This window comes from Marmota marmota, unplaced genomic scaffold (genome assembly GCF_001458135.2).
Source record: "Marmota marmota marmota unplaced genomic scaffold, marMar, whole genome shotgun sequence".
Taxonomy (NCBI): Eukaryota; Metazoa; Chordata; class Mammalia; order Rodentia; family Sciuridae; genus Marmota; species Marmota marmota.
The window spans coordinates 11404126-11417306 of record NW_026000205.1 but is presented as its reverse complement, the minus strand read 5'-3'; the positions used below and the strand labels follow the sequence as shown (position 1 = coordinate 11417306).

The window sequence follows — 13181 nt, the reverse complement described above, 5'->3', positions numbered from 1 at the left end:
GGAGGGTTGTGCATTTGAAGCCAGGATGACATTCTCATCATGGAACCCAGGCCAATCACCTCCCAGCCCTTAGGCCAGGGCAGGGGTCTGATTGCCATGAGCTGAGCTAGGACAGGACGCAGTGTCTCCTGAAAAGCCGGTTGAGGCAGCCATGGGGAGGGGCTGAAGACCTTGGGCAGCAGGAGCTGTCAGCCAGAAAGTCGGCTGGGGGCCAGGAGTTCTTCCTCCCTGCCCTCCTCCCCTGGGGCCTCTGAAGCCCTGACCCAAAGCCCTGAGTGTTGACATATGGACTCGGGTTGGAGAGGGAGAGAGCTGGGAGTTGGGCTGAGGGCTGAAGAGGAACACTGGAAGCCAGATCAGGCAGAGGCTGGTGGGTCTGCGGCAGCCTATCTACCCCGGAGCTAGTTTGAGGGGAGTGCTCTCGAGAGCCAGTGGGTGGGTACAGTTGGGTGCAGGGGCGTAAGATATTTGGGTTTTGATGCCAAGGATGACACTGAGGAGGGGGGATTGCTAGTGGGAAGGCCAGGCACACAGGAATGTGTAGGGCGTGAGCAGGTGCGGGTGGCAGAATATGTGTGTGGGTGCCCAGGTGTGGTGAGAATCCACACGTGTTTTCGAGCTTTGTTCAAATCAGGGCACAAGGCCCACTCCCCTCAGAGGACCTAGGGTTCCACCCCAGATCCTGGACCTTGACTCCACCCAGAGCCAGCCATCCCAGACCAGAGACTCGGAAGTTTCTGCCCTTTTCCAGGCTCTGCCAACAGAGGCGATTAACCCAGCCACCTGTACAAACCTGAGCTTCTGTTTCCTAGTTTCATGCTGCAGGGACAAAGGCAAATCCCCGGGAAACCTCAGGTGTGGATTATCACCCTCGTCTAGTCTCTGTGAGGGAACGTCCCACGCACTGCTAGTGCCCTACCCAGACCCTCTCCACACAGGGGCTGCCACTGGGCTGCCCAGCACTACTCAGGCTCTGCAACAGTTAGTACAGAATGACAAATGTTTGTTCCCTCAGGTTTAGGTAGAACTGCTCAAAAATTTTCTGGATCTTCTTCAGACTTTGAGAAGATATATGTTATTGGCCTAGTTGGATTTGCCATCTCCTCTTCCACCAGTTTTGATCCTTTATATTTTCTAAGAAAAATTTCAATTGCACCTACATTTTCAAATCTACTACTACGACGTTGTACAAAAAAAATCAGTCCCGTTTCAGCCTTGGTTCTGTTTGTGTTGGGTTGTTCCCCCTCCTGGATGGTGCATGTTAAAAGTTTGACCCTCTTTGTTTGATTAGCCAACTGCATTTTGGCCTTCACTCATTCAAACTGCCTCATCTTTTCTCCAATTTATTTTGAGTTCCACTTCTCCTAGGTCATCCAAGCAAGAGAGCTTCACCAGTTCCTGACACATGGAGGTCACTCTGGCAACCTGAGTTCCTGTGGACATTGAGGAAGAAGATTATGTCATTCGGTGACTTTTTGCTCCCACTTCTTTCTCTGGGATGGTGACTCCTAACTGACACAAACCCTCACACCCCTTAAATCTTGATCACAGCTGCATGTCAACTGGGCCTGCAGGTGAAGGTGTCTGCCTATGAGTCACTGATGTGCAAGCAAGCCCCCACCCCTGGGGCTTTGGGGAAGAAGCCATTTGTCTACCTGTTCTTCTCCAAAACATTCATTGAAAGCCTGCTTTGTTCCAGGCACTGTTCTAGGTGCTGAAGCACAATGGTGAACAAAACAGATCAGAATACATTCCCCACGGGGAGCTTAGAGCCAATGGGGGAGATATGGAACCAGTACCCCATGAGGAACTACAAGAAAACCTACAAGGAAAAGCCTGGATGCTATGAGAAGATATGACTCGGAGGCTGCTTTAAGACTGGGAATCAGAAGCAACCTGAAGGCCACATTTGTTTATTCATTCAAGTGCAGGCCTACATTGTTTTATTTGTTCTTAACTTTATTGTACTTTGGAGATATTACATGTTTACAAATCAAAGGTTTGTGGTGAACCTGCATGGAGCAAGCCTAACAGTGCTACTTTCCAACAAATTAGCATTTTTTTTTTTTGTATACCAGGAATTGAGCCCAGGAGCACTTAACCTCAGAGCCACATCCTCAGCCTTATTTATTTATTTATTTGACACAGGGTCTTGTTAAGTTACTAAGGCTGGCTTTGAACTTGCGATCTTCCTGCTTCAGCCTCTGGAACTGTTGGGACTACAGGTGTGTGCCACTGTGCCCGGCAGCGTTTTTTAATAATAATATATTTTAAAGTTAAGATATGCAGGGCTGGGAGTATAGATCCATCCTAACAGCATATGCTTGGCATGTGTGAGAACCTGGGTTCAATTCCCAGCACCTCAAAAATTAGGATATATACATTGTTTTGTTCAGACATCATACTCTTGCACACTAATTGAAAACAGTAACAGAATTTTTTATTTTTGATTTTTAGACAGACACAATGCCTTTATTTTATTTATTTTTATGTGGTGCTGAGGATGGAACCCACACAGGTGAGGCAGGTGCTGTACTGCTGAGCCTCAACCCCAGCCCCACAGAAGTTTTATACACACTGGGAAACCAAAAAATCTATGACTCACTTTATTGCTATATTTGCTTTATTGCAGTGGTCTGGAACTGAACCTACAATATCACCAAGGTAGGCCTAAATTATGCTGAGCAAACACCTTTCAAGTGCCCAACACTCTTGTAGTCAATAAGCTGTAGAAGTGACAAAGATGACAAGGCCCTTGCCCTTCTAGAGTTTAGAGTCTAGTGGCAGAGAAAATTGGCATGGAAATAAATGAATAAAAAGATGATATTTAGCCATATGCCATGAGGGAAATAAAATTATAGAAAGCACAGCTCTAAAGTACTTAGGGCTTTTTGTATGCTGCCAGGCTGGTCTGGACTCTGGGCTCCAGCGAGTCTCCCACCTCAGCTTCTCAGGCTGCTCCACGGTAGTTTTGCATATTAGAGCATCGGAGCTGGGATGGGGAGTCACACGCAGGGATTCCTGGAAGATGGGCAGAGACTGTGGCGGGTCGGGTGGGGACGGATAGTCACTGGGAAAAGAGGGCATTTTAGATGGGGAGTCCCAAAGGGCCTGGGGCATGCCAGAAAAAACGGCATCTGAGGGAGGCCATAGAACAGCCACGAAAGGACCTGGGTGGGGCTCTCCAGGCATCTCCAGGCTTAAGGAAACCGCTAGGGAACTCTCCAAAGGTCGGGGAGAGGGGGCCACCAGGTCAAGGGAGAAAAGAGCTATGAGTGCCCGTGTGAAAAGGTGGGTTCCAGTCCAGATCCCACGGGTGCCCTTGGAATGGTGGCGCACAGGGAGGTCGTCCCGCAGCTCCATGCGGGTGGGGCGGCGGTAGGCCCAAGTGCTGCGGCCTGCGCACTGCCTCCTCTGTGACGTCACTGGGCACCGTGACATCTTGCTTAGAAGCTCTAGACCCGGTGCCCCGCAGCTCAGTAACATCACCGCAGGTCCCGGGGCGGCTAGGCCTAGGACACCATGTCGAAACGCGACATCGTCCTCACCAATGTCACCGTTGTCCAGCTGCTGCGACAGCCGTGCCAGGGTGAGAGAAGCTGCGGGGAGATCCCCGTACGCCCCGTTACCCGGCGCTCGCGGCCCATCCTCCTGGGGTCGGCGAGGGGGGGGGCCGCCACGCATCCGCGAGTCCCCCTCCTCCAGGAGCCGCTTTCCTCCCGGCCTGCGGTGACCGCAGAGGGGAAGGGTTCTTTGCCCGCTGAGTTGGCAGAATTTTGCGCCACGAGCAGTGGGTGGGAAGGGCAGGGACAGGGACAAAGGTGATGAAAAGAGGGTAGGTGTATGAGGGGCAGTTGAGGGAAGGACCGGGCGGGTGGGCTTCTGACAGTACACTGATGCTCCCTTGCATCAACCAGCCAGAAAGGGGCCGTTGCAAGCGCTGGTGGATTTGTTCTCCTTGTCCTGCACAAAGGACCGACATTTCAACCCTCTGGGGCCGCAGGAATCACTTTACAGGCACACCTTCACCCAGACCAGTGTGCTCACCGTCCTCATTTCAGAAGGACAACCAGAGGTTAAGAGAGGGCAAACCATTTCCCAATCTCTAACCAAGAGGCAGAGATGTTGGTATTGCACCCAGAGCCTGGGGACTCCAGACTCCTGCTACCAGCCACCAGGCAGTCCTGCCTCACCCAGCCAGAGGTGTGTGCACACATGAGTGCATTCACACACACACACACACACTCTCAAGCCAGATAACCCCATTCCCTCCCCTTCCTCACTTCCCCCAGGTGGAGGCTAAGGGAAGCCAGGGCATGGTCGGGTAGATGGGCTGGGGCAGCCAAGTTTCCCCAGGGCTCCAGGATCCGGGAGCCCCAGTGAGACACAGCACCAGGGGGCAGTTTTCTTCTGAAAGTTTGCTGGTTGGGCACAGACGACCACTTTTAAACCAGGACACATCTCCCCTTTGATGACAGCCGAAGAACCTCCAGGAGTGCAAACATCCCCAGTGAGCAGAGGACCCCTGCTCCCCATAAGCACTGACTAGTTCCTTATGAACCCGCACTGTTGCTGGAAACACCCAGAGTGCAGCCTCAGGCCACAGGTCTGAGGCAGCAGGGAGAGGTCAGGGGGACAAGTAAGCCCACTGGCCCCCAGCTCCGGTCCCACCACTGCCTGGGGTACTTTTGATTCCAGTTGCCCAAAGCAGCTCCCACCAACACCCTCCACCCCTTTCCGGCCTCCTCTCTTTCCCTTCACAAATCCTCACAGAGTCTGACTTCCCGCCCTCCTCTATTAAAGTCAGTGCTACTCTGCTCTTGATCTCACTGAACTCTCCCAGCAGCCTGCAGAGGGTGGGACATGACACCCAGGAAATATTAACTTGCCCAAGACCACACAGCGGTGTGACTGAGCCAGAGCTGGCATCCAGGTCTGATTTCCAGCTTGAAACCCTCTACCATCCAGGTCCCCTGAATGCACCTTAATTCTTCCTCCTTCTTCTTACCTGTAGCTCAGGTGGATGCTCATCTCCAGGCACAGGTGTTTAAGCTCAGTCTAGGAGTGGGAGTGAGGAGGTAGGAGCCAATAAGAGTTTCCACTTGGTTTGTATAATACAGTTTATCTCCTACACTTCCACGACGGTAATATCCACCTTGAGTTCTTGTTAAAAATGGGATTCCTGGGCCTCAGTACAGACCCTCTGAATTAAGATTTTTGTAGGAAGAGGCCTCTCCCAGTAAGTTTTATCATCAGAACAGTTTGGGGACAAGTGGACTAGATCAATTACAAGTTTAGGAAACAATCTTTGAAATACTAACATGTGGAATGTTTTCTAGGCTGTCTCCTCAACACTACACATATTACCTCATTTAATCTTCACAGTGATGGCTGAAAGAAAGTATTATTTTATCTTCATTTCACAGAAATACATCTCCAACCAACTGCTAAAAATACAGAATCTCCAGAGAAGGGGCCCTGCCGTTGATATTTTAAAACCACCACACCTCTTGCTCATTTTCGTGGGTCAAATGGGTCAGGAAACATGGGCTACATAAGTGGCCACCAGGGGCCAGGAGCCAGCAACCAGTTCTGGGTGACAAAGAAGGTTCATTCTCTTTTACAAGGTGCGAAGCTCATGACCTTCCCCCCCTACTGTCCCCCTTCCCCACAGTGCCCAGACCACCACCACCCGCATGTGAGCCAGAACCAGAGCCTGAACCTGAGCCTAAACCACTGCCTACAGTGAAGGAAGAGGGAAAGCCACCCCCCCCGCCTCCGCCTCCACCGCCACCACCGCCACCGCCCCCCAAGAACCCTCCACCTCAGGAGTTGAAAGTAGCCATCAATGGGTGAGTCCACCCTGGCACCTGAGTTATTGCAGAAGTCACAGGCCTGGGAATCTCCCCATTTCTCACCACCATGGCTCATTCTGCCAGCCCAGAAAAACAGCAGGGAGTAGAGGAGACAGGGCCTGGGAGAGCCCACACTCTGGGTGAAGACAGTAATCAAAGAAACAGGAGAGTTCACTGCTGTGTTCTATCAACATACAGACCTCAGTGGTGTAAGGACAGAGAGGGCAGTCAGGGAAGGTCTCTGGCCTGCAAACCCAAGGTGACATGAAAGGGAGGCCTGGTGACAAAAAGCAGCCAGGGGGTTGGGGTTGTGGCTCCGTGGTAGAGGGCTCACCTAGCATGCATGTGGCACTGGGTTCTACCCCTGGCACCACCTAAAAATAAATAAATAAATAAATTATTGTGTCCATTTACAACTAAAAAAAGGCAGCCAGCTGGGTACCTTGCTGGGGAAAAAGTCTTCCCAGAAGAGGGACAGCAAGGGCTCTGGGATGGAAGAGGCAGGCTCAGGGTGTTTAAGGACAGCCTCACAGTGTAGCAGGTTTAAAGCCAGCAAGCGGGAGGGGAAGGGAGAAGGTATACCAAGCGGGGGTTTTACTGATAGACAGTTGTGGAGGTTCTCAGGCCAAGAGACAAAATCTAACTTGAATTTTTAAGAGATCCACCCAGCTAAGATTAGAGGGCAGGGTACAGAGAGGGAGAGGACGCAGAACATGCAGGTAAAAAGCTGGTGAGCTCACATGCACAAGAGATGACTGTGGCCTGCAAAGAGGTGACTGCCTTCTTCCCTAAAGTGGGTACTGTCACCCAGTTCCCTTGAGTGGGCCCCCTCCCCTTAGTTGGTTTTCTGTTGCTATAACTGGGTAATTTATAAAGAAAACAAAATTTATTTTTTCCAGTTCTTAAGGGTGGGAAGTCCAAGGTCAAGGGGTCACATAGAGAAGGACCCTTCTTGATGGTAGGGAAGAGCTCACATGATGAGACAGAGGAAGCATGCTAGCTTCAACCTTTCTTCCTCATCTTATAAAGCCACTAATGCCATCATGGGGGTCCCACCTTCACAACTTCATCTAACCTTAATTACTTCCCAAAGTCTCACCTCCAAAAGCCACCACCACCTCTTAGTACCTGATAGTGGAATTACATTTCAACTTGAGTTTGGTGGGAATACTGAAACCACAGCATCCTCATGACCCTTTTCTTTCCCTCCCCCTCCTCTGCCTGTTCCTGGACAGATTTGGCCGCATTGGTCGCCTGGTGTTGCGAGCTTGCGTGGAAAAGGGAGTTAAGGTGGTGGCAGTGAACGACCCATTCATTGACCCAGAATACATGGTAAGCAGCAGGTACAGGAGAGGGCCAGAAAGGGTGGGACTGGGGTGGGGAGGGGGTTCCAGTATGGAAGGCTCCCTGCTCCAATGTGGAACCTTCACCCAGGTTCACTCCAGGGCTGTTCACTTTGCCCCTCCAAGACTAGAGTCCATTCTGTCTCCTGCAGGTGTACATGTTTAAGTATGACTCCACTCACGGCAGATACAAGGGGAATGTGGAATGCAAGAATGGAAAGCTGTTTGTGAACAACCAGGAGATCGCTGTCTTCCAGTGGTAAGGGCAACAGGTCTGATACATGTCTGCAGCACAGTAAGGCAGAGGATTCTAGCCTCACATGGGTTCATAATTCCCCAAATTGTGTGTGTATGCTTCTGGTACTAGTCTGGAGAAAGGGTTTCAGAAAGGTCCTTGACCTCAAAAATGGTTCAGAAACACTAATATTTAAGATGCCCCACTGAGCTCCAGAACTGTATTTAACACACATTTGCACATCTTGCCACAGGCCTATCAACTCACCTTGTCTACAACTCAACTTTAACCCCCAGACCACTCTCTCTGAAGAGCATGGCTGTTTCCTTCCACTAGGGTTCTACTCAGGAGCCTGAGGCCTTTGTAAAACATCCAACGAGCCTGGTAAATCTCACAGTAGCTTCTCATCATCCACAAATTAGGTCCCAGCTCCTGATGGGCCTCACACACACTGCGCACCCCACCTGCAGCCTTTTCATCCCCTTGGCCATACTAGCCACCCACCTCTTGGGATCCTGAGCCTGCACCTCTCACACCCAAACAATGCTAACTTCCGAGTTCCCACTTTACAGAGTTCCTGCTCATAGTAAATTTCACTCTTCTTTAAAAGATAGGTTCTATAAGGCAAAAGCAGTAACATTACCTTAGTATGCTTCAAATATAAACATTCTCAAATATCAAAAGAATCAAAATCTATAAAATGGGAAATATTACACCTACTTAACTTTCTAATATAATGAGCCACTGCTGATCCTGTGGTTGCTTCAGCCTCTTACATATGTACACGTGAGCACGCACACAGGCGCCATCAACCCTCACAGCCTCCTGCAAGGCCTTCAGCCTAGTTCTCCTCCACGCCCCTCTCCAACGCCCTGCTGGTCTTCTCCAGCACTTAGCACAAGCTGTTTGCACGTGCATTCTGCCCCTCCCTACCCTTCCCAGTTGGGTGACCTTGGGCAAGGGATCAAACTTGCCCAAGCCTCAGTTCTCTCATGTATCCAATGGGGATAATGATCATGTCCTCCACAGCAGTAGCTGAGAGCTCCAGTGGAGTTAACAGGCATTTGTGAAACACTTGGAAGGGTGTTTTCCCACAAGTCTGCACCTACTTGCAGGGAGAGCCCTATTGGTTTGCGCTTACTGTTGTTGCTTTGGCACTAGCAGGTACAGGTCCTGGCCCATGTGGTCACTCGTTACTTCCTTGAAGAATGAATGGAGGGGCTGTAGCTCATTGGTAGAGCGCCTGCCTCGCATGTGAGGCACTGGGTTCGATCCTCAGCATCACATAAAAATAAAAATATTGTGTCCAACTACAATTTAAAAAAATATTTTAAGAAAACAGAATGAATGAAATTCTCACAATAATCCTGTAGGCAGGAGGGAGGGCCTGTGATGGGCTGGGGTCTTTTGAAGGCTGACTCTGTCCCATGCCAGTTCAGCAATTGCTATAGAAGAAATTGTTTAAGTGCCCCCAACTTGGAAGGTAGAAAATGTGGGACATCAGAGAAGAGTGAGTTGGGCCAGATAATGAAAAGTGTGGACTGAGAGAGCAGATGACTGAGCAGGGAGAGAATAATCATGTGCCATAGCCAGGGAGAAGAGGAGAGGCTATTTATTCATTTATTCAGGCAGCAAAACTAGGAGTGCTGACCTGCACCCTCCACTGGCTCTTCTACTTACTCCCTTCCTCTCTGACCTGACTCTGGCCCCTGCAAAAAAAAAAAAAAGAAAGAAAAAGAAAAAAAAAATTACAATAGTACTTACTTCTCAGGTCTTGAAGGTTAAATGCAGGTAAAAGCTCAGAACACAGGCATATGACAGGCATTCAAGTAAGTGTGTGCAGAATGGCTAAAACAAAACTACACTACCAACATTGATTGACTGAAGGCCATGGCAAGAAGCAGGCTCAACAGCAAAGGAAATAGATCCTGCCCTATGCTATGGAATGGTCTAGACGACAAATTATAGAATGGTCTAGATGCAATTACAGAAGCCAATATCCCTGATATTTATGTAAAGGATGAGACTAGCATACAGTTGATTCATTCACTGCTTGCTGCAGCCAAGAAGAATATTGTAATGGTAGATATCCAATGTTTAAGATACAAACATTTGTCAAAATGTCATGTTATAGTAGATTTATATAACAGGGAACAGAAATCCTCCTTCACTATTCTACTATAAACCACTTGCCACTGCTAGTCACAGGGCTGTCTCGGCCACAATGCTCCAGGGCCACTCTCGGGATGCAGGTGTCTGTCTTCAAGGACTTCTTGGTCTCTGACAGCAGACTCCCTATTGCAGGAGCTAGGTGGCCAAGACAAAAGGGGCTATGAGGGCTCCTGGTGAGGAGGTCAGGGCTGGGGACCAGAAGGCCTGTCACAAGGTACACAGTCCCGGCAGCATTATGCTGAGCAGGTCTGAGCCCACGGGGCAAAGCCAGGTATAGTCCCCCTAAGGAAGTCAGGCCTGAGTTGGGGAAGTAGCAGCCTATACCTAGGCACAGCAGGGTTGGTGCAGGCAAGAAAGGAAAAGTGGTCTGCAAGGGGACAATGATGAAAAGGCCAGCAAGATGGCGTCCGTTTGGGGTAGCTAGGTGTGTTTTGGGTGTAGCTAGGGGTGAGTTGCATGGGACAGGGCAACAGGTGACTGCAGACCAGGCAGGAGGTCTTTCAAATGGTGAAAGCTGTGTACACTCTGAAGGCGAGGCCACGCAGGGGACACTGACTCGGGGACACTGACTCGTAGACCTTCCACCCCTCTGCAGCAAGGAACCCAAAGAAATCCCCTGGAATTCTGTCGGGAGCCCCTACGTGGTGGAATCCACAGGCGTGTACCTGTCCTTAGATGCAGCTTCAGTAAGTGGGGGACATGTGCCCAGGGCTGGCTGGGGGGCACTGCACATAAAACACCTGACCCCTGGGCTCAATCCCTAGGCACACATCACATCAGGGGCCCAACGTGTCGTCATCACCGCACCCTCACCGGATGCACCAATATTCGTCATGGGTGTGAATGAGAAGAACTATGCCCCTGGCTCCATGAACATTGTCAGGTAACAGAGGCAGCAACATTCTGAAGTGTGACAAGTGCCTGCAGGACATGCCAGCCTGTGAAAAGGAGGGACTCACACTCCCTGCCCCCACTCCCACCTTTGATCCCTGGTGTTTCTTTCACATCAACCTATTCCTGCTTCTTTATTCCTAAGTCTCACCAGCCACAATGTTAATGTCACCCTGAAACTACCTATTAGAAATGCACAACTTCTGGAAAACATGCTTAGGGAGCTTCCCCTAGGCACCAGCGGTGCCTCCTTAATCAGACAGCACCCCTACTGAGCCCTTTTGTCCCCATCCTGACTTTTCACAAAACCAGACCTGGGTGCAAACCCAATAGGGTCAGGATGAAGGGGTGGCTCTGCAAGTCAGCTTACAGTGCCCTTGTACACCTGGGTCATTGCAGCAATGCATCCTGCACCACCAACTGCCTGGCCCCCCTTGCCAAGGTCATCCATGAACGATTTGGAATCTTGGAAGGACTGATGGTGAGTTGGAGCTAAGGGGTGAGTTGGAGCTGAGGCGGGAGGGACGACAAGGAAACCCCCCTTCTTCTTCCCAGACCTTGCTTACAATATGTATGGAATTAGCAGGGAGAGTGGTTTCAGAAAGAGGCCCAACAATGGAGAAGCCTTTTAACAATGTTAGTCCTCTGGCCTGTACATGCCTCTCCTGTGGTCTGTGGTGGTGGCCCCACTGGCCTCCACCCCAATCCTAAGAGAAGGAGGCATGGGAGCTTAGGAGTAGGAAGGCCTCACCTCAGCCCTTTCTTCCCCAAGACCACAGTCCACTCCTACACGGCCACCCAAAAGACAGTGGATGGACCATCAAAGAAGGCCTGGCGAGATGGACGGGGTGCCCACCAGAACATCATCCCAGCCTCCACTGGGGCTGCCAGTGCTGTGGGCAAAGTCATCCCAGAGCTCAAAGGGTATGAGGACAGGATGCTGCAACCAGGGGGTGGGGACACACCATGGGAGGACTGAACTAGCCCTAATTCTTGAGGGAAGAATAGGGATTGGCCATGCCCCAAGGCAATGGGCAATGGAGGCAGAAGTGCTTGGGCTCTGACTCCCACCCCCCAATGTGGGATTCTCCAGGAAGCTAACAGGAATGGCGTTCAGAGTGCCAACCCCAAACGTATCTGTTGTGGACCTGACTTGCCGCCTGGCCAAGGGTGCCCCCTACTCAGCCATCAAGGAAGCCGTAAAAGCAGCAGCCAATGGGCCCTTGGCTGGCATCCTTGCCTACACGGAAGATCAGGTAGGCAGGGGCTGAAGAGACTTGGGGGGCACCCTCTGTGGAGGGGTTGTGATTTCCACTTGCTCAAAAGCTGCTTTCATTGTACCAAGGTAGGAAATGCAGGGCTGAGAAAACAAGACTTCCCTGCCTCAGGATTTTTGCACTAGTTGCTCCTTTGATCTGTAACACTTTTCCCCCGTTTGGCTACAGGTCTGCCCTCACTTCCTCCAGGTCTCTACTTCAATCCCCCTCCTCTGCAAGGCTCCCTCTCAGGATGTTTTCTGTGGCTCTTTTCGTCACCAGAAACTTTATTTCATTGTCACTATTGGCACCAATAGCATGTACACTCCAAGAAAACAGAAATTTAAGAACTATCGTTTCACTTCTGTAGCTCCAGATGTATCCCTGTGCACAATACATGTTTAGTGAACCAAGGACAACTATTACTCCCATTTTTCAACACTTCTTTAGAGCCAGGTATGCCAGATGCCTTTCTTGAGTTGATGTCACATGCCTTTTCTATGCATCAGCCTTGGTGTTGGGCCTTACTTGGTGCTGTGCCTGGTTTAGATCCTGCAGGTCACCCTCACACAAAAGCCAGGTTCTCGTTTTAATGGCATCAAAGCACCCCCACTGTTGAAAACCTTTCTGTGGCCTTCCACCACTATAAGCTCAGGCCTATGTGTTTGCAGTTCCTTCCACTTAAGACACTGTTCTGAGGGCCCAAGTCGACGAGATCTTGGTAATCAAGACACAAGCTCATGGTCCCCTCTTAGATGAATGTATGGGCAATGTGTCTAAGAGCCTGAGCTCTGGGTCCTTCTCTATTACCCACCCTTATCTTTGAAATTCTGACGCACAGGTCGTCTCTACGGATTTCATCGGAGACTCCCACTCGTCCATCTTCGACGCCAACGCTGGCATATCCCTCAATGACAACTTCGTGAAGCTCATTGCCTGGTAAGGAGGAAGAGGTCAGAGTACTGGAAGGAGAGAGGGGGGTAGGCTGACAGGTGGTCGAGAGAGCAACTCCCTTGACCGCCTCTTTCCTTTCCTCTGCAGGTATGACAACGAATATGGCTACAGTCATCGGGTGGTGGACCTGATCCGCTACATGTTCAGCCGAGAGCAATGAAAGGAAGGCCCCTCCTTTGCTGCGCCAAGCTCGGAAGTCGGAATCCCCCCCGGGAAGGACGGCGCGCGGCGTGAGGGCTTAGCGCTGCTCGGTCAGCGGTGAAATAAAAACCAAAGTGCTCATAGCTGCGCCCCTCTCTCTGCGTGGGTCACGGCGGGTTCTAGGCCGGGTTTCAGGTCCGCCCATGGACGAGGGTTGCAGCTGGGCTCTGAGCCGGATTCCACTTATGGGAAACGGGGACCCACGCGCAGCGTGGCCAAAAAGGTGTTTCAACAGCGTTCCACTCTGGAACCCTGGGAAGCGAGATCCGGACGC

The 13181-nt window shown here is 50.8% G+C and overlaps 1 protein-coding gene across 1 annotated transcript; it reads left to right on the top strand.

The window, feature by feature from the left end:
- The first annotated feature begins 3522 nt into the window (after positions 1–3522).
- Positions 3523–12866, top strand: Gapdhs (glyceraldehyde-3-phosphate dehydrogenase, spermatogenic). The gene is made up of 11 exons (XM_015497259.2): positions 3523–3589; positions 5675–5852; positions 7091–7187; positions 7351–7457; positions 10201–10291; positions 10370–10488; positions 10896–10977; positions 11269–11420; positions 11590–11752; positions 12594–12691; positions 12794–12866. Exons 1-11 carry the CDS (start codon positions 3523–3525, stop codon positions 12864–12866), a joined length of 1227 nt encoding a protein of 408 aa, XP_015352745.1.
- The last annotated feature ends 315 nt before the right edge of the window (positions 12867–13181 follow it).